This window comes from Corvus cornix, chromosome 1A, assembly GCF_000738735.6.
Source record: "Corvus cornix cornix isolate S_Up_H32 chromosome 1A, ASM73873v5, whole genome shotgun sequence".
NCBI lineage: Eukaryota > Metazoa > Chordata > Aves > Passeriformes > Corvidae > Corvus > Corvus cornix.
The window spans coordinates 15,167,205-15,189,971 of NC_047057.1; the positions used below are offsets into that span (position 1 = coordinate 15,167,205).

General features: G+C 36.6%; 1 protein-coding gene across 1 annotated transcript in view; it reads left to right on the forward strand.

Moving 5' to 3' along the window:
- The window catches only part of TBC1D22A (TBC1 domain family member 22A), a 145,807-nt gene that overhangs the window by 3,509 nt on the left and 119,531 nt on the right, over positions 1-22,767 (forward strand). Inside the window, exons 3-6 of the mRNA XM_010395583.2 lie at positions 891-1,231; positions 2,691-2,870; positions 17,636-17,706; positions 21,747-21,875. Coding sequence (XP_010393885.1) covers positions 891-1,231; positions 2,691-2,870; positions 17,636-17,706; positions 21,747-21,875 — 721 coding nt within the window. The remainder of the gene's footprint in view (positions 1-890; positions 1,232-2,690; positions 2,871-17,635; positions 17,707-21,746; positions 21,876-22,767) is intronic.

The window sequence follows — 22,767 nt, forward strand, 5'->3', positions numbered from 1 at the left end:
AGCCACTGTGGTCCTTTCCCACCTTACCCATTCTGTGAAAGCAAAATTAAGTTAATGGCAGTAACTTCTCTATTTTTTGAGAACACACTGAGAAATCCTCTCAACTTTATACCCTATTCAGCTCAGTTCTGAAGGGAGATGTGATTGCTCTGCATTACTGTAAGTGAGATCGAGTGCCAGGCTAGGGAGGCTTGGTTCATATCTCACACTGCGTGCTGACAGAGGGGCAAAAGGTTGGGAGCTGATCAGGGTCCACTCAGACTAGTAACCAGAAGAAGTATCCTTCCTCTGAGAAGAGCAAAGTTCCAAAGGAAATCCATGCTGGTGTGCCTGAATGGGGAGGAGTGATAGATTTAATGAGTTTTAAGGTGAGACTTGATTTGTTTATGACAATGATTGTGTTGTGTGAGTGCTTATGATGACTTAAGAGTAGACCATGACTTGATTACAGCTCCTGTGCTGTTATACAGCAATTGTATTGAAACGGCTGAAATCTACAGAAATGTATGAAGCAAGAGCAGTGCAATGTGCCCTGTCTATTTTATAAGCTATTCTAGTAGTAATCCTTTCATGTGACTTTGTGGTTGGTCTTTTTTTTTTTTTTTTTTTTTGGTTTGGTTTTTTGTTGGGTTTTTTTTTCTTAAGAAAAGGGAAGGAAAGATTTGTTCAGCTTCTATTCAAAGCAACAAAGTGTCAGTTTTTACAGCCCTTGTTCTCAGACTTCCTCAGCTGTATGTTACCATGGGTGGATGTAGTGGTAACACGAGTGGGGAGAGATAAATATTTGCTACCTATATGGTTTCAACTATGAATGTTTGGGGTTTGGTCCTATCCATAGTGTTTTGCTTCCTTACTAGTTTTCTAAATATTGTTTATTTGGTTTTGAACAGCTTGATAAAAGCAGGTTCAAAGCCACCTACAACTCCAGTGAAATTGAAGAAAGTCAGCACCTTCCAAGAGTTTGAAAGTAACACAAGTGATGCTTGGGATCTTGGAGATGATGATGATGAACTCTTAGCAATAGCTGCTGAAAACTTAAATACAGAAGTGGTCATGGAAACAGCTCACAAAGTAATTCAGAATCACAGCAAGCTACAAGAACAGCATAAATTTCAGGAAGAACATCTACAAGAAGAAAAACAAGAGGAATTTGCACAGCTGACTTCAGTTGCATGTGGTGATAATAGGCTTGTTAAATCAGTCAGCGAAGGTCATACATCGAGTTCATTAGGTATGTTGAAAAGTGAAAAAGATGTTGGAAGTTGAAGGATGAGAGCTACAATATTTGCCCCTGTAAGACAGGAAACCCTTCCCAACCCTTTACTAATACTGCAGGAAAATACTGCAGTATATATATAAATAATAAATACAGTGATTCATTTGAGAGGAAGACTGCATGCCTTACTAAATTGTAATGCATATGAGGGAAGAATAATTAAACTTTCTTTGTTTTCAGCCTTACAAAGTCTCCAATTTTGGACGGAAGTTCCACTATTGAATGTATTTTATTGGTTAAATCCACCAAGATGTATGCAATTAATAGTAATACTACTGTTCTGAAAAATTGTTATTAAAATAGTACTGCATAAAATATATTGAAAAGCAGGTGGATTGGGAAATTCACCCTCATGTGATCTGTTCCGTGGTTTGTGTATAAGCTTTAAAGTAACCAGTTGCAATGATTTCAAGATTTCTCAATGGTTGATTTTTGTTTGTGTCCCGGTTTGAGACAAATTAAGGGAAACACTCTGGGAGGAACATCCCCTCCAAAGAAGGCAGGTTTCAGCCGCCCCTCTCCCACCAGGTTTGGAAAGAAAATTCCTTGGACAAAAGTGAGAAAGGAAAAAAAGTTATTTATTTAACAAACACCATGCTGGCACAGGAAAAGAATAATGCTAAATATGAAAACCTCTCGCTGTGGAGAGAACCTGGGTAGATTTCAGAGTCCTTTCTGTGGGTGTGGCTTTGTCCTCTTCGGAGCTGGGTCAGCTTGGGCCCCTCTGGGCTGAGATGTAAGGTCTCCCGACTGATGTTTTGGTGGTGTTGGACAGTCCAGACGAGAAGAAGAAGAAGAAATGGACGTTCCAGGAAAACTCCTTGCTTTATCTAACGAACAAAAAGCTAGCTAGAAAGCAGGAGAATGCCACTCTCTTCCCTGCTGCAGAGAGCTGAGGTGAGCAGCCGGGCAGGAGAAGCCAGCAAGCTTATCTGTGTTTCGAACGCAGCCCCAAAAGAATTCCACCGGCTTCCCCCCACTCTCTCTTAAAGGTCTGCCTTAAAGCTACAGAAAAGGACACAGGATTCATGTCTGGGCATAGAGCAGGCGATAGGGGGTACACATAATAAAGTCACACCAAGACATTCCACCCCAAAGACTGTTAGTTTGTTTTATTTCTTTTTTAAGGATGGCAAGGAGAATGAAAACAGCTTTTAGTAACACAGAGATTTTAGAAATCCATTAGCCTTGCTATTAATATGATCTCTAATTGATGTATTTTAATTGTGGAATACTGCTTCAAAGAGAAATGCTCTTTCTGCTGAATCCTAGTAATTTGAAGTCCAAACTTCTGCTATACTTGAGTCTGCATTTTTCAAAACAGAATTCTATTTTAAATTTACAAATTAAGTTCAACTGATTAGTAGTCTTCTCACTGGCTGAGGCTAACTGCTATGCTTCTTTTTCCCTTCAGATAATGCTAGTGAAAATTCTTCCATGCAGAGATCACAGTCACTTCCACAAACTTCCATACCTCCCTTGACAAGTGGAATGGCAGACTACAGCGCCTCAGTTACTCCTGCATTAACTGAGAGAGAAGCATCTCGATTAGACAAATTTAAGCAGCTACTTGCTGGCCCAAATACAGATCTTGGTGAGTGTTTCTTATAGGACCTGTGAATTACATCTAAATTATTTTTAAGCTATAGAATTTTCCTGTTTGATCTAGTTTGATTCCTGCCATGGTTTGCTTAGAATCTAATCCTTTCAACGTTGAGAACTGGTCTTTCAGTATTATTCTTTCTTTTGTAAGCTTTTAGTACTCATGCTTTTAATAAGTGATTTGCATACATCTTGCTAATACCTAGGGTGTTTGATGGCTTCTTATTCTTTCTCACATTATTTCTTCCTACTAGATTAATCTCTGTAGAAAAAAACCCAAAGTATAATTAGTGGTGTTTATTGTTAATGCCTGATAACAGAACAGTTTGGAATATAAGAGTTATTTTCGTGCTTGGAAATAAATAGGAATGAAAAACGATGAGGCATATAAGTATTACTGCTTGTCTACTCAGTGTGCTTTCTTCATGTTCACAGGCTGATTACAGTAGTTCTGTGTCTCATCTGTGAATGCTGACAACAAGTCAATGAGAAAACAAATGTATTGTCACATAATTTGACTGTTCCCTTTGTATACTGGATTTTAGCTGCTGAATAGTCAATACAAGTGCTGAGAGGGTATCACAGAATCAAATGGCTTTGTATCCCAAGTGAAAATCTGAAGTAGAATTAGTACACTGCATTTGGAGAACTTGGTGATTAGGAGTTTAGGGCAAAATAATGAATAAAGGAAGTGTCTTTGAGGTAGACCATTCTAGAAGATACCTGCAGGGAACTTACTGGAAGAGATAGAAATTGCTTGTTTGCCTGGTCATTGTCATGGGGCTTCTTCAATATAACACAGTCTGAGTTGTGGCTTTTTTTTTTTTTTTCCTATGCTGTGTCTTATTGTCAGATTGATGCTAGGAAAGTACAACTATGGAAACTATCCCAACTGGATGAGATTTAGCACTTCAGTGAGTTATAGGACATTCATATGAAATGCAACTGTGAATAAAAGGAGGTGTTAAAACATATTTTACATAAACTTGAAAATAATAATCAAATATCACTTTTTAGCCCTTTGATCTAACAGATGTTATGACCTTTGTGATTTTGACCAACATGAAAACTCATAACTTAAGAATATTTTAACAGTAGAAATCTTTGTTACATAAGGTTGCAAAATCAGAGGAAAGACAGAGTTTAGTTTAAACCTATCCATTTCACTTTTGCTGTCTAATTAGTTGGGAATACTTTACCAATAAATCAGATTTATGGATTAAAGTAAAATAATTTTGGAAGAAAATTTCCTCTTTTATTAGCAGTGCAGTCACCCTGCTTGTGGTGAATTTAGTCAATGCTATTTAAACAAACTGGGTTTGTTTTTTTTTTTTTCCCTATTGAACTTTATACATCTCACACTGAAATATATGTAGGAAAGTGAAATGTGAGTATGTTTCCTTGATATTAAAGTGTGAAAAATATCTAATAAGCTCTCAATATTATTTCTTGTACAAACCACTAAATAATGCCTTTTCTACATCTGTTTATAGGAAGCTTGTTCTTTCTATTGGTGTGCAAACTGATGAGTACAGTTTGAAGTCGTGTGAATAGAATTTTATACCCAGTTTTGATTTGTTGATGCAGATATTTTGACTTTTGTATCTGGAATATGTCCAATCATACATATGTGTACACACACACACACACACACATATATATATATATATACATGTATATTTATATACAGGTAATACATGATTTTTTTTATTGAAAGCAATAAATTCCTTATTGATGACATGCAAACTCTTGATGATCACAAAGCTCTTAGGAGTAGATCATATATGATGGTAGTGCTTAGACCTTATTATTGGTATATATTAGAGAAAGTGTGTGTACACATATATACATATGTAAACATGTATGTGCTTATTGCCATATGCACAATTCACCAGAATCTGGTGTGTGCATGTCTGTGTGCATTTTTAATGTCTGCATTTTTGGAAGATGTTTGGTTTAGCTCTGTGCTACAATGAAGATTATGTTTAAAAAGTATTCTTGACTTGTAATGACAGCAGTAGCCTGGGAGACTGTTGCAGGTCGTGTGTGGGTTTTTTAATTTGTTGTTGGGGTGGTTTTTGTGGTTTTTTTTCCTGTTTTTCTTCAGAACAATACTGGAAATGTACTAAGGTAGAAAGTAGGTAATAGGCTCCAAGCTAAAAGTTATGTAAGTAATGTAGAGATAGGTGGCTATTCTGTTGCAACTGGCTTATTCTGTGTGTGTGTGGTGATGTCATATGTGTGGGTCTGTTTTGTGTTAGAGCCATAAATAGTTGGGCTTTGTTTGTCATGATGAATTGAGTTAGTAAGTCTTGTAGACATTTTTGTAAATATTTCTGTTCATTTCTGCAAGTATTAGGCTTGGTTTTGCTTGGAAGTAGAAGTAACAGAAGTAAAGTATTTCTATTGTGTTTGTTTCCTTGATACAGTTTTGCATATTGTTGAAATAGATTATGTAGCAAGTGCTTTCAAAGCAAAATAAAAGTAAGGTAATCTGTGGAACTGTAGCCATATCACACACATTTTCAACTGAAGACTTTTATCATAATGTGAGAAATCAACTTTGACTATGAATACAAAGTAACACAAATGACGTTGAAATCCTTTCAGTCACACTTGAATAATCATTATCTTATAAAGACAGTGTAAAATGCAATTTTAGTCTTGTATGTCAACTAGAGGTTGTGAAAGAGTGTGTTCTTTCACAAGAAAACTCTCAGAAAGATGGATTATGTGTATAAATTTGGTAGTGAAGATTATTTTAGCCATTGGAGACTACTTACAGATTTTGGAGTTGGGTTTGGTCCACAGGTTGGATATTATGAACTTGTGGAAATAGTTACTGCAAGAAATGTGGGCTCGTAGAAGGAGGCTATTGTAAGAAACAGTTTTGGTTGGAGGGGGACTTGAGGACTGACCCCTGTGTGAGGTGATGGGTGCACGTTCTGGAAGCAGGGTGGGACTGTCAGTAGTACAGCTGAGTTCAGGAGGCAGCTACAGAGTAGACTGTAGGGTCTGTGTGTCTGCAGAGCTTCCTGCTCCTGGTACTGCATGCCAGGTTATTCAGCCGGAATAATTCACAGTAGTTTTGTGCAATCAGCCTGTGCTTATGCTTGACTTGCAATCATTTCGATGTAGACTTACTTAATTTCAGGCCTTGTCTTTCCTTGTAATGGACCTTGCATTACTGAATGAAGATGGGCTTGCAGAATCTTGTGCAAACAGTTGCTTGCTTTAAGAGGAGGGCACAGAACTTTAACAAAGCAGCGTGGGGGGAATGTTTCTGAGAAGAAATTTCTCTTTCCTTCAACAGACTGCTTTGTACATATTAGAGAAACAGTTCTGCTGTGTCTATCAGGTTTCCCATTAAAGTTTAATTCTATTAAACGTATTAAACTTGTGTTTTTTAGTAATCTTGTACAATGTTTTAGGGAGCTGTTTACTGTGCAAACACGGTGTAAGCAGACTGTTGATAAAATTTGACGAAGCAACGAACAAGTTACTGCATACTTGCAACCTCAGCACAGCAGATGTATGCTGGATTTTTAATATCAATTTAAAAATTAGGTGATGAAAGCACGTGCTTAACTCCTTCTTTATCTTCAAATCAACAATTTTTCTGCTTTTTTACACATGTATGGCTAATGAGTGTGTAGTTGGATGTGAGAAACATGTTTATTTGAGTCAGACAATAACCAGTGGTAAGCTTGGTGTACTATGTTCTCTTGGTTTAATAAAGCTTCATAACATTGTAATGCTACTGTTATGCAACGTAACACATGTATTTAATTATTTCAGAGTGAAACCAACTAATTTCTTAAGTTGTAAAACTGTTTTGCATGTTAAGATGACTTTTTTTCTACTTAGTCATGACAAATCTTGAATTGAATAAAATAACATATAGAAGTTTTTGCATACTACCTTGATAAAAAGAATAGAAGGCCTGTAAAAGCACCTGCGAAAATTGTAAAATATTCCCGTCTTAAATTTACTCCTGCTGCTGTACACATTCAAGAGCACTTTTCATTGTACTTTTTTTTAAACTCATCTACTTCTCTTCCTCCTTCTAACCAAATCCTAAAAAATAAAACCTTTTCAGAGAGTACTACTAGCTGCTGAGTTGGGTGCTGTCTCTTAGCTAGTCCTTTGCTATGGAAGTAAGATAATGTTGTGAAGTCTTACAGAGCATGTAAAGAATAGCTGAATTTATGGTTAATCTGATGGTAGCAAAACTGAATTAGAAATTCTACAGGAATTAAAAACGCTGTAATCTCAGATTATCTCATAACAATAGCTGGTTGTTTCTGTGTACTATAATAACAGAATTCAGGAGTGGTTCTCTAGAAGTTAAATTCAGAAAGAAAACTTGTTAGACATCTCTTTTTCCCATCACAGTGGTCTTTATGTATTGTTGCAGCAACTTGAAAAGTAGGATTTTCCTATTCATGGTCACATTCATTCTAGATTTATATTAAACCTGATCTAACATAGTAATTACCTTTTCTTTCACTTATGGCTCATAAATCTAGTATTCTGTAACAGCAGTCTGTTATGTCCTGTAAAATTGCTTGCCAAACTGGTGCTATTGAAAAGTTTCAATAACTTTACAAAATGCATTAATTGAAATGAACTTGATTAATTTTGTTCCCAGCTTCATTAATTTATCTGCACTGAGCTACACAGTGATTTATCTCTGTGCTCCTACTACATCCATGTCATTTAGAATTTTAATGCCTCCTGCAGCTGTGAGTTACTTGTAGTTGATCATGTGAGGGCTTATTCTCCTTTCAGTTTGTTGATATATAGTATAAAGTGAACGTGTCCTACTGCTGCTTCGTGTGATGTGCCATTAGTCATATCTGTCTTTTCAAATTATTATCACCTAGAGGCGTCCTCTCTGATTCTTGTTCTGTTCTAGTTAGCTTTTTTCCTACAAAACATGCTTTCCTATTTAGCTAATAAAAAAAATTAATAAAAAAGGGCAGTATTCTACCAGTAGACTTTGTAACATTTTTTTTTTTAAATCCAGAATCTTCTGAAAGAAATGAATGCTAAATATCCATAAGCGATTCCTTTTTTAGTTACTTTTTGCAGGATTAGTGTTTTGTCTTCCTGTTTCCTGTGGGTTGGTCTCATAACTTGTATTTTCATGTAATAGTAAACATTTATTCTGATTACTGTTCTAGTGGAATATTTCAATGTAATTTATGGTTTTTCATTGTAACTAGATAATAATAGATTCTTGAAACAATTTTGAGAAGATTTTGCATAGTTTGTCTCTTCAGGATGTATTTACATTCTTTTTTAAGATCCTTGATTGACATAGTAGTTCCAGACCTGTGCTGATTCTAGTGATTCTAGTGATTGCCCCAGTACGGGTACAGGACCTTACACTTGCCCTTGTTGACCTTCTTGGGGTTTGCTGGGCCCACATCTTAAGCCTGTCCATGTCTCTCTGGATGGGATCCACTCCTTCCAGCAAATCCACTGCATCACACAGCTTGGTGTCATCTGCCACGTTAGAGTGTGCACTCCATCCCTCTGTCAACATCATCGAGGAAGATACTGAATGGTATTGGCCCCAGTGTGGACCTTTGTGGGACACCACTTGTTACTGGTTTCCACTTGGAGTTGAGCCATTGACTGTAACCCCTTGGATAGGGAGCTGACTGTGTGCCCATATCCGTCTAATAGCCCATCCCTCAAACTAATCTCTCCAGTATTAGTGGCAAGGATGTTGTGGGGGTCTGTATCAAAGGCCTTACAGAAGAACTGTAGTTGGAATCAAATTTTTTCAAGTAGAAAAAATGTAGATTAATATAGTTATCTTTTAACAAGGATTTGTTAATTTTGACTTGAGCGAAGACTCCTTACTGTGTTCCAAGCACCACCTATCATTGAATTAAGTTTTTATTGACGGAAAGAAAAAAAGAGTAAGACTGAACAGCTGGAGCTCCTATTAATAAACAAGATAATCTTTCCCTTTTCTCAGTTTGGAAAAAGGAGCCTGTACCCTAAAGCTTTCCCTTTTTTTTTTTGGTTAAGAGTTTTGGTATTCAAGTATGACTCAGATTAATAAAATGGATAAGAGGCATTGTGAATGACACAGATGAGCCCTGGTTCTGAGGTTCTGGACTTCTTGCCTATAAATTGAAGATCTATGTGATTTTTGTTAGTATGAAAATGCATCAAAATAGCTTAGAGAGTAAGCTGTTTCTTTTTGTGTGGTAGTCCACAGTGAACATTTCAGGTTAAAATTACTGATCCGCTCAAAAAGAAATGTGCTCTTAGCACAGTCCTTAAAACTCCCACGTTATACTCATGGCTCCATTAAGGAAGAGCGGAGTTCTGTTCTATGTGTGTTTCCAAGTGGATTTGGATGTAGAACATTAGAGTGGGACCCTAAGTTCAGCTGATGTGAAGGGGTTACTGTTAAAAAAAAAAAAAAAAGCCTAAATTATCATTCAAATTCCTGTGCACACACAAAATTGCCTTGATAGTTACCACTAACTGATCATAGAAAAATAAATGGGGTTAGACAGCATTCTGTTCCAAATTGCAAGATTGATTAATTAAAAGGGTGTTTTTGTGTCAGTTAAAGTTTTAGCAGAATTTTTAGGAGATCATTGTACTGATTTGTGCTCAGGTGTTCAAAAACAGTCTGTGAGTCTGAGCCATGTGGTGAGCAATAAAGTGAAGAGGGGTATTTTAGTCTGGATGAGCTGGGAGGAAGAGAGGTACTATATGATGAGATGTTCTTGTAGTTTTTGTGTTTGTATGGCTTTTTGTTTTTGATGTGCTGTCTCCTTTCCTTACCTGATAGCATCATTAAAGCTGAACTTACACTTGGTGAAATCTGTATTATCCAGTTAAATAGACTTGGGTGAGAGGTTCAGTGTTCTCTGTTGAAGTTATAGACCGAGGGAGCAGCTTTGCCTCTTCCCATGATGTCTTGCAGACTTTGTGACGGGAGGAATTTACCAGGAATGTCACCAACAAGACTACTGGGAACTCTGAACATCCTGCGAGTCCTGAAGCTTTTGGACATCAAGATTAGCAATGTACATATTGTAATGAGTGGCACATACAACTGACTTGTAAGTCAGTTTACGAAGGCTCAAGGAAGTATAATTAATCCTTGAGGTTTTCTTGCCAGCATGTCTTTCACTATTAATAAAATAGGAGCATAAGTCACTGTTACTTCATTAGCAGCATGCCCAGAACTGGAAGATGTATGTAAAACTTGTCTGGGGAGGTAATCATAGTGGAGCAGGCTGGGCTGTGCTGCCTCCCTGATGCAGATTGTTAGTTAGGTGTGCTCTCACATGTTTTAGTCACAATGGACAACTACTCTGGAGATGTAATGCGTGTTTGCAGTTAACTGAGAAAAACTTTTGTGGATTAGAGGTTCAGGGCTAGCGTTTTACAGGAATTTGATATAATAGAACCTAATGTATAGCTAAACTAAAATAATATTTCCAATGCAACCGCTGGAGTGAAGACTCATAATTAAATCAGTAATAGCTGCAATTTTTTTAAACATTCAGAATAGGATTTAAAAGCTTTTCTCTTAGTTCTGCTTGAAAAGTTAGAGACTGTTTCAATGGCATTAATGTAAAAATAAAAACAGTTGATGATGCAGAGAAATTGAATGTTTTGGGAGAACTAGGGAAAACAACATCTGCTTCTGCCACAGTTGTTCTCTGTTACTTATCATCATTTCCATCACTGGCTTCACTTGTTGCAGGTCTTAGCAGTTTCAAGAATCTTCCTTTAGCCTTAGTTTTCCTAATCATTTGCTTTCTTGTACCTTCTAACACCAACCTCATCTGCTTCTGCTTCTCTGACTTTTTATGTGAAATAGCAGACAAGATGTACTTTCCTACTCTTTTCTAGCAAAGGTTCTGAAAAGGACCTTACCCTGTATTTACAAAGGTGCATTGGACTTTATTTCCTGTTCCTGCAGCATTCAGAATAACTCTTTGTTCCATTGAGAAGATTAAGGGCCGTGTTTGATTAAAAAAAAATTAATGAAGTGCCTAACAGAGCTATTACTCATTTTGAAAACCAGTTGCTGTGGTTGCCATAGTAATAACAAGCCCTCTGTTAAAGCTATTTTCTATATGTACTGCCTGTATTATAACATGCTGTTGGGGGAGCTGGAGTTCTTTGCATCTATGCTTTTGAAAGAATCTTCCAGCTTTGTATAGTTAAAATAGCCAAGGAATTTATGTTATAGCAACATAGAACATGTAAATCTAGTTTATCATATCTATCATGGAGTTGCTCATGCAGGCCATCACTTCATGTAGCCATTTATAGTAACTTCAATGAAATAACAGCTGTATCAAAAATGAATAATACATACATAGAAATTTTGAACTCCTTTAATATTTCTTATTTTTTATTCATTTGTAATGGATAGAATGATGAGCTTGTAGTTCCAAGAAAAATACTTGTAGACTTGGTTGTTTGCCCTCATGTGTTTTAGGTGTAGTGGGTAATAACTCCAGTAATTGCTTGTACAGTTGAAGGCTGGTAAACTAATGTCATGTTTTCTTTGTAAAATGCCCCATGAAATATTTATGGAATATGAGATGTCTTTAAATCTAAATTTAGTAAAAGGATACTGTCCTAAGATTTCTGTTAGAACAATTGCTTTAAACTTTTTCTTCCTCAGAGAGAGGAAATGTATATATAAATGTATTGTAGTAAACCAGATAAAACAATTTTGTTCTGAAATCAAATTAATCATATTAATTTGAAGCATTTTCATACCACATTATCCTGTCATGATAAGATATCCTAACCCAACAACATTTCTGTGAAAGTAACTGCTGTTTCCTGAGCAGAAGAGATGGTTGACTAGTGCAAGCAAATTGAGATACTTTTCGTCTAAAATCTATGGGGATTTATAAATGTTCTTGTACTCATTGGTCATAGAATTATATCAAATAATGAGGCAGCTGAAAGACAGAGTAACAGTTGGGGTTTAAACTGTTTCTTCAGAAAGTATCCTTTCAGTTTCGGACAGAGTTCATAGACAGGGTTTTACAAAACTGTTTTTGGATCTGTGTAGTTTCAGCTTGTTCTTTGCTCACACTTTTAACAAGTGATCATGTCTGTGATTAGAATTTATACAAATGCTCATTTTCAAAATAATAGTTCTGGAACTTTAAGAAAATATTAATTGTATTGAAACAAGAATATTTTTGCAGTACTATCTTGATTGAAAATATGTGTCTGATTCATAGGTGCTACTAAAACTCTTTTGTAGAAAGCCTGTGCTTGGGAACATGCTCAACAGCACACAACTAGGATGTCTAATTCCTTGGGAAATCTACAAGGGGAAGGAGATACTCTAATGACAATTCATTGAAGTTATGCTTTGACTAGAGAATGTAACATTTCAGCCAATGACAAATAGTTTAATAATTAATTATTTAATACAGATCAAGTTTCAAATATAAATACAAGCACATTTCCTTGCTGTTTTCAGCATCTTGGTTGAGGATGGATTTTTTCTGGCACCTCAGTTTAAAATCTTGCTAGCTATGAGGTAGACATATTTAGTCAAGTATGTTTTTACAAGACAGCAGTTTCTGAGTTTGAAATTTTGTCACCTGTGAAGCTGCATTCTAGGCAATAGAAGTTAATAAACTTACTGTGTGGTTGGAGTCTATTTGTACCCTACACAGCCGAAATGTGGTAGCTTTGGATTTGTTTTGCAGTTTCCCCTAATTTCATTCTTTCCTGTTTGCCTTTATTGAAAATGAAATTTAACAGTCTAATAGCCACGGTCTAAATTTGGGGGGACCTTCATTGAAGGTAACTGCTTTTTATCATCTTAATATTGTTTGGCTTGTGATTTTAGGTGTCAGTGGACCACCTTTCCTATGAAGACAGGCTAAGAGAGTTGGGATTGTTCAGCCTGGAAAAGAGAAGGCTCTGGGGAGACATTGTTGTGGCCTTTAAATACTTAAAGGGAGCTTATAAGAAAGATGGGGACAGATCTTTTGTCAGAGTCTGTTTTGATATGACAAGGGGTAATAGTTTTAATCTGAAAGAGAGTAGCTTCAGACTAGATATAAGGAAGAATTTTTTTACAGTGAAGATGGTGAAAGCTTGCCCAGAGAAGTTGTGAATGTCCCATCCCTGGAAACATTTCTGGGTCAGGGTCTCGGACCAACCTGATATAGTTGAAGATGTCCCTGCCAATTGCAGGGGTGTTAAGCTAGATGGCCTTTAAAGGTCCCTTCCAACCCAAACTATTCTATGAACTCAGTATTTTAATTCTGATATATAAATGTCTGAATGATTTCATTCCAGCTCTTTTTTTTTTTTTTATTTAAGACCCTAGCGTCTCAAGGTAACCTGAGAACTGGAATGCAAGTATTTCAATTATGTGCTGTTATTTGATTTTTAGGAACTTACCTGTTGAGTCATTTGTAAGAACAAAACCCATCTTCAGGACAGTAATAGAGATGCTGTAGAATTTAGTTATGTATGTCTAATAATATGCACATGTAATTACTGCATTTTAACAGCAGTATTAGAATTTAGCTTCACTGACAGTCTTTTATGTATTTCTAAAATGGTACTCTTGTGTATATGCTTCAATTTTTTTTATCACTCTTATCACCAGAAGAATTTTTTATTTTATGCTGTAGTAGTGTTAGATTAAGTCTTCTAGGAGTGACTTTTGTCCAGCTGTTGTAATTGTTGTTGGAAAGGGCAGGGTTGTTTGTTTTCTTTACTCTTGGTGTTGCACCATCAGAGGAAAGCACAATGTGAATTGATGCTTTAGCAATAGCGACATGGGAGGGTCAGACTATGTGCTTTTGGGGTTTGCTACTACACCTGATAAGAATTCTTGCATAGCCCCTCTGAGTTTTACTGTGTGCTCTTTGTCACTGGCAAAATACTAGTTAAGTTCATGTCGCAGGTTCGGTTTGTAACCGGGCGGAAACACCAATTTAGTGTAGTGGTTTGGTCCAAAATACTCATTACTGTTTATCTTCTGTGAGATAAGAATTAGGAGAAATGCAAAGCAGGCACCAAACTTGAAAGAATATAAAGAAGTTTATTAACAGACCTAAAAGAGGAAAAAAAAATTATACCACCTTCAGAACTCTCCTCCTCCCCCCACCTTCCTCCCTTTTCCCACTGACAATGTAAAAAGACAACCCTTAAGATATTCAGTCTGTTTACCACTACCATAATAACCTTGTTCAGTCCATTTAGAAAGAGAAGTCTCTTCTTGCTCATGCTATGAAAACATTATCACAACGAGACAGCCGCCCACTTCCAAATATTGTTCAGTCCATTTAGGAAGAGGAGTCTCTCTGCCTGCGAGTCCCTTCCCCCGACTTGCAGCTTTTCCCGCAACTGCTTTCGAGGGTCCACTCTTGAAGTTTTTTGGGGTACAATTTTAAGGTTGAGCCGTTCAGAAACAAAAACAGAGGCCCTTCTCTTTCCCTGGGAGCAAAGGGTCTTCATCATCTTCATCTTTAGGACTGTCCCTGGGAGCATCTCTAGGAACTGAGGTTTTCTCCTTTCCCGTTTGGAGCAAAAGTCCTCATCTGGTTCATCTCTCCCTGTCCAAACTTCTCATGAAATTACAGCTGCGTCAGCATCTGCCTATCTCAACGCAGGTGCTTTTGCTTATGAGTTGAACACTCCACCCCCCAGATCTTCATGAAATTACAACAGGATACTCTGATACATCATAGCTTCACAACAGAATTTCAGCTTTAAGCATCTCCTCTCTCTCTTCCCTCAGGGTTTCAGCTCTTCACAGCAATAAAAGGGTTAATCTCACCTCGGCCTTGCAGCTTTGCAGCTGGAATGTTGAATTTTTCTTATCGAAGTGGAGAGGGGGGAGAGCTGAGCCGCTCCGGCTGCCCACGGCAAGGGGGGGTTCCACGGCTGGAACAGGTCCATCGGCTCCAGGATGGCCGTGGCCCGGCCCGGCCTGGCCCAAGCAGGGCCTGGGCTGGGCCCACTGGCCCCCACACGGGGCCCGCAGCCACCTGTGCCAGCGCCGGAAACGAGAGAGAGCTTGGAGGGGGAGTTTGCCTATTCTTAAATGTGGATCACAGAGGTGGTCACAACTTTAAGTGGCTTAGGGAATTGTCCATATTCAAACTGGCCAGCTGATAGGTTCTATCAGTTCCCAGAGGAAACTGTAAGCACCCCTTAGCAAGGATATCCCTTCCGGGACTATGCTTGCTAACCTATGACAACTCCCAAATCCTAAATTATAGATAAATAGAGGATCGGTTTCAGATAAGTGTTATATTGTTAAAAAAAGATGATTTGTCCTTGGTTTTTACTTCCATGTCTAGTGCTGAGATTTCCTTCCAGAAGGAGTGGTCCTTTGGAACCCAGTCCCGTAGGATATGTGTGTTATTTTTCAGAATTAGACAATAACCCAAGCTATCCCTAATTAAAGGAAATGTATGTTCATTGCAGAATAGCATCAGGAGGGGAGGGAAAATAAGCTCTGTTCCACTTTGTTTGTGTATTTCCTATCTTTGGCCTTAAATGAGTTACTTAAAAGTAAGTGGAATTTTTGTACTGGGTGATTTGGGATGATTGTCACTCATTTAATCACATGCTTCACATTTCTGATTGTGACAGTAAATTTGCATATTTTCCTGTTTTGTACTTTTTTTCCTTTATGTGGACTGTTTATAGAGGTTGGTACCCGTGTTTGGGCATGGATTCCTATTGAGTTGAGTTAAGGGTTGAGAAAAAAAAAGAAAGGTGAAAGATCAGAGTTCGGTGGGTATAGAGTTGAGAATGGACAATTGATGTTACTAGAAAATAATAAAAATAGTTGCTGAGTTGCAATTTATTTTCTATTTTCTGCATATACGAATTACATTGTTTGTGAACAGTATGGTTGTGTGTAAAGGTAGCCAAAACTTGAAACTTGAGCAAAATGATTGTGTAAGGAAGTAATAAATTAATGCACAAGATGCGGATTCCATTTGGTCTGGACACAAATAGATTAGATCCAGTAAAACATATTTGTTCATAAATACTGCACAAGGAGGAGTAGAGGAGGAAGATGCACAGCTGGAGATTTTGCTTTTGAAAGCTTTGGGCTTTCATTGGTATTAAACCAACTGGAGCTAACTATCATGGTGGAAGGGAAATACATATATAATTTGTAGATTGTTTAGTTAAGGCAGATATTACCTCTTTTTTAAAATTGTTTTTGTTCATAAACTATACAAAATACCATTTTTATACTCTTGTTCATATTACATGTTTACTTTGCCTTTACATTTTCTGACCAATTCCTGCCTTTTTGGCTTTTAGAAGACTATAACCAGTGATACTGTTACTTATGATGTAGTGCTTGGTATCATGGGGATTTACTTGCATCAAATCATGTGGAATTGAAGCTTGTTGCAGAAGTGGTAGAGGCTGCAAGCCAATACTGAAGCTGCTTGGAGGCTGAGCAAACTCCCTGGGGTGTGGAGAACTATGGTAGGTGATGTGAGAAATTGCTGTATGTAACAAACCACAGTGTGAGAAGCTGACACAAGTTGTAGATAGCACCCTATGGTGTTCCTGGATTTCACAAGTAGTAAAGAGGGAATTGTGTGAGAAATGCCCAAACAGTGCTATTGCATGGAGAGGAGCACTGTGGACACTTAGGGAAGTGCGGTGTTACAAGATCAGTGGTGCCTGATAATCATTTCAGAAATACCAAATTTGGGTATAGCAGTAGCAAAGCTGGAACCATGAAGGGAAGAAATAATGTGAGTGGTTTGTTAAATGGGGGCAGAGAAAAGGAAGTAGAAGTGTGCTGGAAAAAGAAGGTCAAAAAATGGGAAACAAGTTGTGTGACCAGGTGCTGTCTGGGGTCCCTGTTGGGCAGCTTGTGCATGATCATCACAGCTGGAGTCTGATAATAAATTAAATTTGTTTCAGTTGCTTATTGCATTTTTTCCCATTCAGTCCTTGTGTTTGCAGTGACAGCATACTCATGATGGAAGTGTATTTGTTGTGCCAGCCTGTAACTTTTTGAATTTATCTCTTAATCTGTGTTTATAGTCTGTACAAGTTCTGCTTTCATTGTTTCTTTGAGGCTTTGGTTCACACTGAACTCTAGTAATGTCATATTTTTCTAATGTTACTGATCCTTTGGTCATTTTTTATTCTTCCAATGCCTCTCAGCTCCTTGAGATGAAGGATAAGGGAGAAATTTATTATGACACTATGACATTTCTTGGGGTTATGTGTATAAGCATGCTTTTGTGCTTTCTCCATCCAGGCATACTTAGTATGCAGAAGTACTGTGAACTTTTTAATGTTTTTTGAAAGCATATGCTGCTGCTCCTTATTTTGTGTAGACTTTAATAATATTGCAACTGCTTTACCTGCTTTGATACACTGTATTCCTTTCATATGTATCTCAAAAATACTTGGAAGAATAATACATTTATGTAGTAAGTGCCAAGTGAGACAATATAAGGCATGTATACCAAAAAGTAATGCTGAGAAATACTCCAGAAAGTTACCTTATCACACTCACTACCTATTACCACAGGTGTCCCTATGGATAGCAGTTATCCAGTATTTTATTAATTCATTAGTATTGCCCTGTATTTCTAATTTCACTGGATTTTCTAAGAAGATGTGATCATTGTTGTAAACACCTTTGTGTTAATTTGAATATACCTGTGTATATAAATCGGTAGTAGTTCCCATGCTTCTCATGAAACTCTTGTGTTTTAATAGATGAGTTGCGAAAATTGAGTTGGTCTGGCATTCCCAAACGTGTTCGTCCTATTGCGTGGAAGCTTCTTTCAGTAAGTTGTATTTTTTTTTTATTCTTCCTCTGCATTTAGTAGTAATAGCTTTTGCAAGCATTGCAAATGATTTTGCATGAATTGTAATCAATCAGTGATGGTTGAAAACATGTCCTGTGCTGAATCGTAATGGAAGTTATGTTCTTTTACTCAATTTCAAGATTAATCTATCAAATTGATAGGAGGGGGATGAGAAGTAGTAGTAAATCATGTCAGCTGTGTATCTTTATTTTTCAGCCTGGCTTTCTATGAAAGAAAGGCTTGTGATAACAGTGGCCTCTTTCAACCAGTTTTGAGGGAATGGTGGAGAGTTCAAAGACAAGTATATTCTTAATAGTTTTCTTGAAAATAGACACACAGTAGGGGAAGCAAAGACTGTTGGCATCCTACAAAAGGCTTCATTCTGACTTCACATTAAAATAACTACAAGAAAGGATTAGCACTGTAGTGAGGAAAAGCTGTGATAGGATCTATAGGGTTTTTTTGGCTGATTTTTCCATAGTGCTTTAAGATGAGCAACTCTGAACCACTGTTGTGTCAATGGCTCTCCTGACGTCAGACCTGTGAGTTAGTCAGAGAGACAACCTCATTAAAAAGCTAATCACGTTTTTATAGTGTGAGTTTTTGGCTGGCTGAGCACTCTGAACTTTTCCCAGTGGCCAGAGGATTTTGCAGTGGCTGTAGCTTTAAGAGTAGATTGACTGAAGTACTGTGGAGCAGCACACAGAGGTGTTTGAGTTGGGGATCAGAGAGAGGCTTGTGGGATCTGTGACAGAACAGGTTTTTTGTCATCTTGGTGTTTGCACTATGTTTAAAAAGGTTCTTCTGCAAAAATACAGTGTATTCTTCATAGGAATATTTTTCATGTCAATCTTTTCAGCTATAGTGCTTGTGATGACAAACAGTTATGCATTTTAGCTGTTGTTTGTCTGCCTGTGGTTGGGAAAAGGTTTATGAGGATGTTTGTATTAAAAAGAAGCAGAACTCTTGTGATGTCTACTCTCCAGAGGCTATGAAAGACACTTTCTCAGCAAATCTTCATGCATTTAAGAACTGTTTAAAATTTGAATTATACACACACCAGTTTAACACTATTGAATTTTTCAGAGAGTAGACTTAAATAGCTTTGCTTTTTATAGAATAATTCCATAGGGAATGCAAAGTATTTACTTCAGATTGACACTGATTTCCAGTGACTGAAAGAATCTGTCTTGCTGATGAGTTCTACTAAATTTGCAGCTTAGTTCCTTCTAATGCTAAATGCAGATGCAGCTTAATGGTGGATATTCAAATATCCTGCTGTAATTGAAATTAAACATGGAGCTTACAATTTATTTTAGTTCTGTTTCCAAAGTTATCTGTGATTTTGGTAGTAAAAAAAGCATTTTTTTCTGTTGAAGTTTAGGATGTCTGATTTAAAATACTCAAAGTAAGAAAAAATAAGGCTAACTCAAATGTGACTTTGAAACACAGTAAGCTAAAGCATAAGCATTTCTTGAGTTCTGAATCAGAAGACTGACACTGGGGTTTAGAGAGTTGGAATTATGCAAATTATAAAAATATAAAGGGAGCTGACTCCTCTTGCTTTCTAGTGAGAGCATGGGCTTTCCAAGAGCTTTAACTTAATTCCATAAATTGATTTTAGTTTAATATTCCTGGTCTAGAAAAATGCCTAAGTGTAGCATTCTCCTGTTGCTTTAACCAACTCCAGGATCTATTTCAGTTCAATTCTTAACTTCATCTTGCCATAACCTCTGCAAAAAACCTGCTTTCAGATTACTTTTTTTATACTTTAGCAATTAAGTGGATTTTTTTTTTTTTTATTAAGAGATGTATGAAACTATGGCTTTTTTCTTGTTTGTTTGTTTTTTTCTACCTCCAAATGGCAATATTTTGAAATCCTGCCATGATTTCTTATCTCCTATGTAGTCCTCATTTACTACATTTTGGAAACCCAGAGATGAGTCATTTAGTTATCATTACTTCTCTATACTATACGGCAGCATTTTCTTTCAGTTTTTCAGTTTTTTCACTTCAGAAAAGTACTTTCAGTTTTTGTGGTCAGAAGCTCCACCATGCTTTTTTCTGATGGTAACCTAATAGTGACTTACTGTTAATATATGTCCCGTGTAAGGGAGAATAGTGGTAATCCCTGGAAGTGTTTAAAGCCAGGGTGGATGGAGCTTTGAGCAACCTGGTCTAGTGAAAGAGGGGTTGGAACTAGGTGGTCTTTAAGGACCCTTCCAACACAAACCACCAGGAGCTCCTGGGGATACAAGTGTTCCTAACAATCAAGTGATATTTTGATTAAAGATGAGTTGCAATACTGAAAAAACAACCAGAAAACTATGGTATAGTTTTATATTATAACTATAATGTATAGTTATAGTTTTAGTATATGTTTGTTTCAAAAGGATTCAAAAGTCTTACTTAAAAAGCCCAAACTTAATTTTTTTCAGGGAATGGAGTACACTTGGTAGTATCTGAGGCAAATGATGATTGTCTTGTTTGTAAAACCAGCATGTAAACTGGAATTTCAAAAATAAGATTTAGGAAAATGATCAGTTGAGATATTTATTACATAGTCAGCAGGTTAATAATATTATCAAATGTTTGATGAAGACAGTTTTTCAAAGGGGAAGCATTTGAAAATAATATAATACTCTGTTGATATTATGCATGTCTACTGATAATAGTATATAAAAAAAATTACATTATTTATTTTTAAAATGTAGCAAAAATGTTAAGAACGCTGTACCTAAACAGCAAGAAGAACTATGCAGGCTCTCCTCTTTTGAATAACAAAACTAAAGATATGTTTGCAAAAGCCTTTGGAGGAAATTAATGAATAAATGGATTAAACGCTCCCCCGGTTTATTTGCTGCTGATACGTTGCAAGCCTTCCCAACTTTTAAAAGTAAAACCTAATTTGTAAAGTGAACAGGAAACACAACGTGTCGAATTGAAAGATTAGTTCAGTCTTCGAAGCTGAATAATGGCAAAAAGACTTGCTGAGAAAGTATTGGTGTCCTTCAAACAATCACATTTGATGTCACAAATGAATTAGTTTCTAATGCAACCAACCAAGATATCCTACAGGGAAAAAACCACAACTGTTGAGAATAAATGGGCTGCAGAATTCAATATTTAATACAAAACACTGGGAGAGGATATTAAATGTCAGACAAAGTCTTTAGGCAAAAGTGAAGCTGGTGGGATTTAAAGCGCCTGGAATCAGACACAAGTCAGTATATCTTAAAGGAATTCATTTTGCCAAAGCAAGTACCTCTTAAGGTATCTGGAATGTAATATGGCTTGTACTTATTCTGTTGTCATTATAAACTAAGTAATTAAAGTATACAGGAATAGCATTTTCAATGATTTTGATATAGAATCATAGAGTTGTGTAGGTTGGAAAGGACCTTTAAGGTCATGTAGTCCAATCATAAACCCAGCACTGCCAAGTCCACCATTAAACCATGTCCCTAAGGGCCACATCTATTATGTCTTTTAAATACCTCCAGGGACGGTGACTCAGCCACTTCCTCGGGCAGCCTCTTCCAATACTTGATAATTCTTTCCGTGAAGAAGTTTTTCCTAGTATTGAATCTAAGCCTCCCTTGCTAATGTATGTAATTCCTACTTGAAGGCAACTGAGTTAATACACATTGTTTAAAAATTTAATAAAATTGCTCCAGTACTGGCCACATAGAAATTAAGGAACTCACATGGTATTAAATTTACCTGAACTTATTTATTTAAGTTTTTCTCCTTGAAAGTCAACATCATCTTAGTATTTCTGATGAGAAATTGCATTTTGTAACAACAACAAAAAAAAGCAGCTGTTTTTATAAGGTGTTTGAATTTTTGTACAATTTGGAATGATTAGAAAGATAATTTAGTAAAGGATTATTTAGACTTGTGTAGGAGTACATGGCACTACATCAGTTTATTAGATCTCCTGTCACATGTAATCAAATGCCAGCAGTGCTTTTTGTAAGGCAGAGAGTAATATCCTTCTCATTTCACTGTTTTTTCAGGGCTATCTTCCTGCAAATGTGGACCGAAGAGAAAGCACTTTACAAAGAAAACGCAAAGAGTATTTTGCATTTGTTGAACAATACTATGATTCCAGAAATGATGAAAACCACCAAGATACCTACAGACAGGTAGAACATCTATTGAACTGACTTTTATCTACAGAACATTTGCTAAAGGACTTAAAGATTATTTTTGAGCTTTGCTACTGTTTTCTCTGTGTCTTTAGTCTTACCCAATAGACAACTCTCTAATAATTTTCCTAAATTTTGGAAGCAAAAATATGAAGTGGTTTTGTTCTGAAATTTGAAATAGTGGATTTTGAATAGTCAGCTTTAGTGTTGCCATGGCTTTCTGTTTAAGAATAGTCGTATTTTCAAATCTTTCATCTCCTGCTCAGATCCTCTTTCAAATGAGTGAAGATGGACAGGGAAGGTACAACAGTGACTGTTTCTTACTGGCTCCATGCTTCTGCTTGAGAAGTTGAAACTGTATATGATGTGCAATTAACAGGGGTGTCAAACTTTCATGCCCACCCAGATAAGCAGATTTTCTTGAAGTTTTGTATTGAAATGAGTAGTTTGTAACACTAAGTATAGACTAAGCAATGATACTTTAGCCTTCCTTGGGACAGAAAAAGCTAAGATCTTCCTTTCAGCTTCAAGACTAATCTTTAGTAGCAAGAAGTATATAGCATTAATAACATAAGGTACTCGTGAATGGAACCCAAAATCATCACTTGAACACTCTGTTGCATAAAACTCCTTTGTGAAGTTTGGAATAAAAGTTTAAGAAATACTGGTATTTTGTGCTCTCTTCTTGATTGTCAAATACATTAAAATAGGTGCTAAAAATCTGTTTTTATCTTTGGACAATTGGACTTGATGATCTTGCAGATCTTTTCCAACCTAAATGGTTATATGACAGTGGCAGTTGAGTATGACTTTATAGAAGCAGTAGTATGTATTTACTCATAATTATGCTGAGGTAATGAGTATTGCCAATATGATTATAATTTGCAAA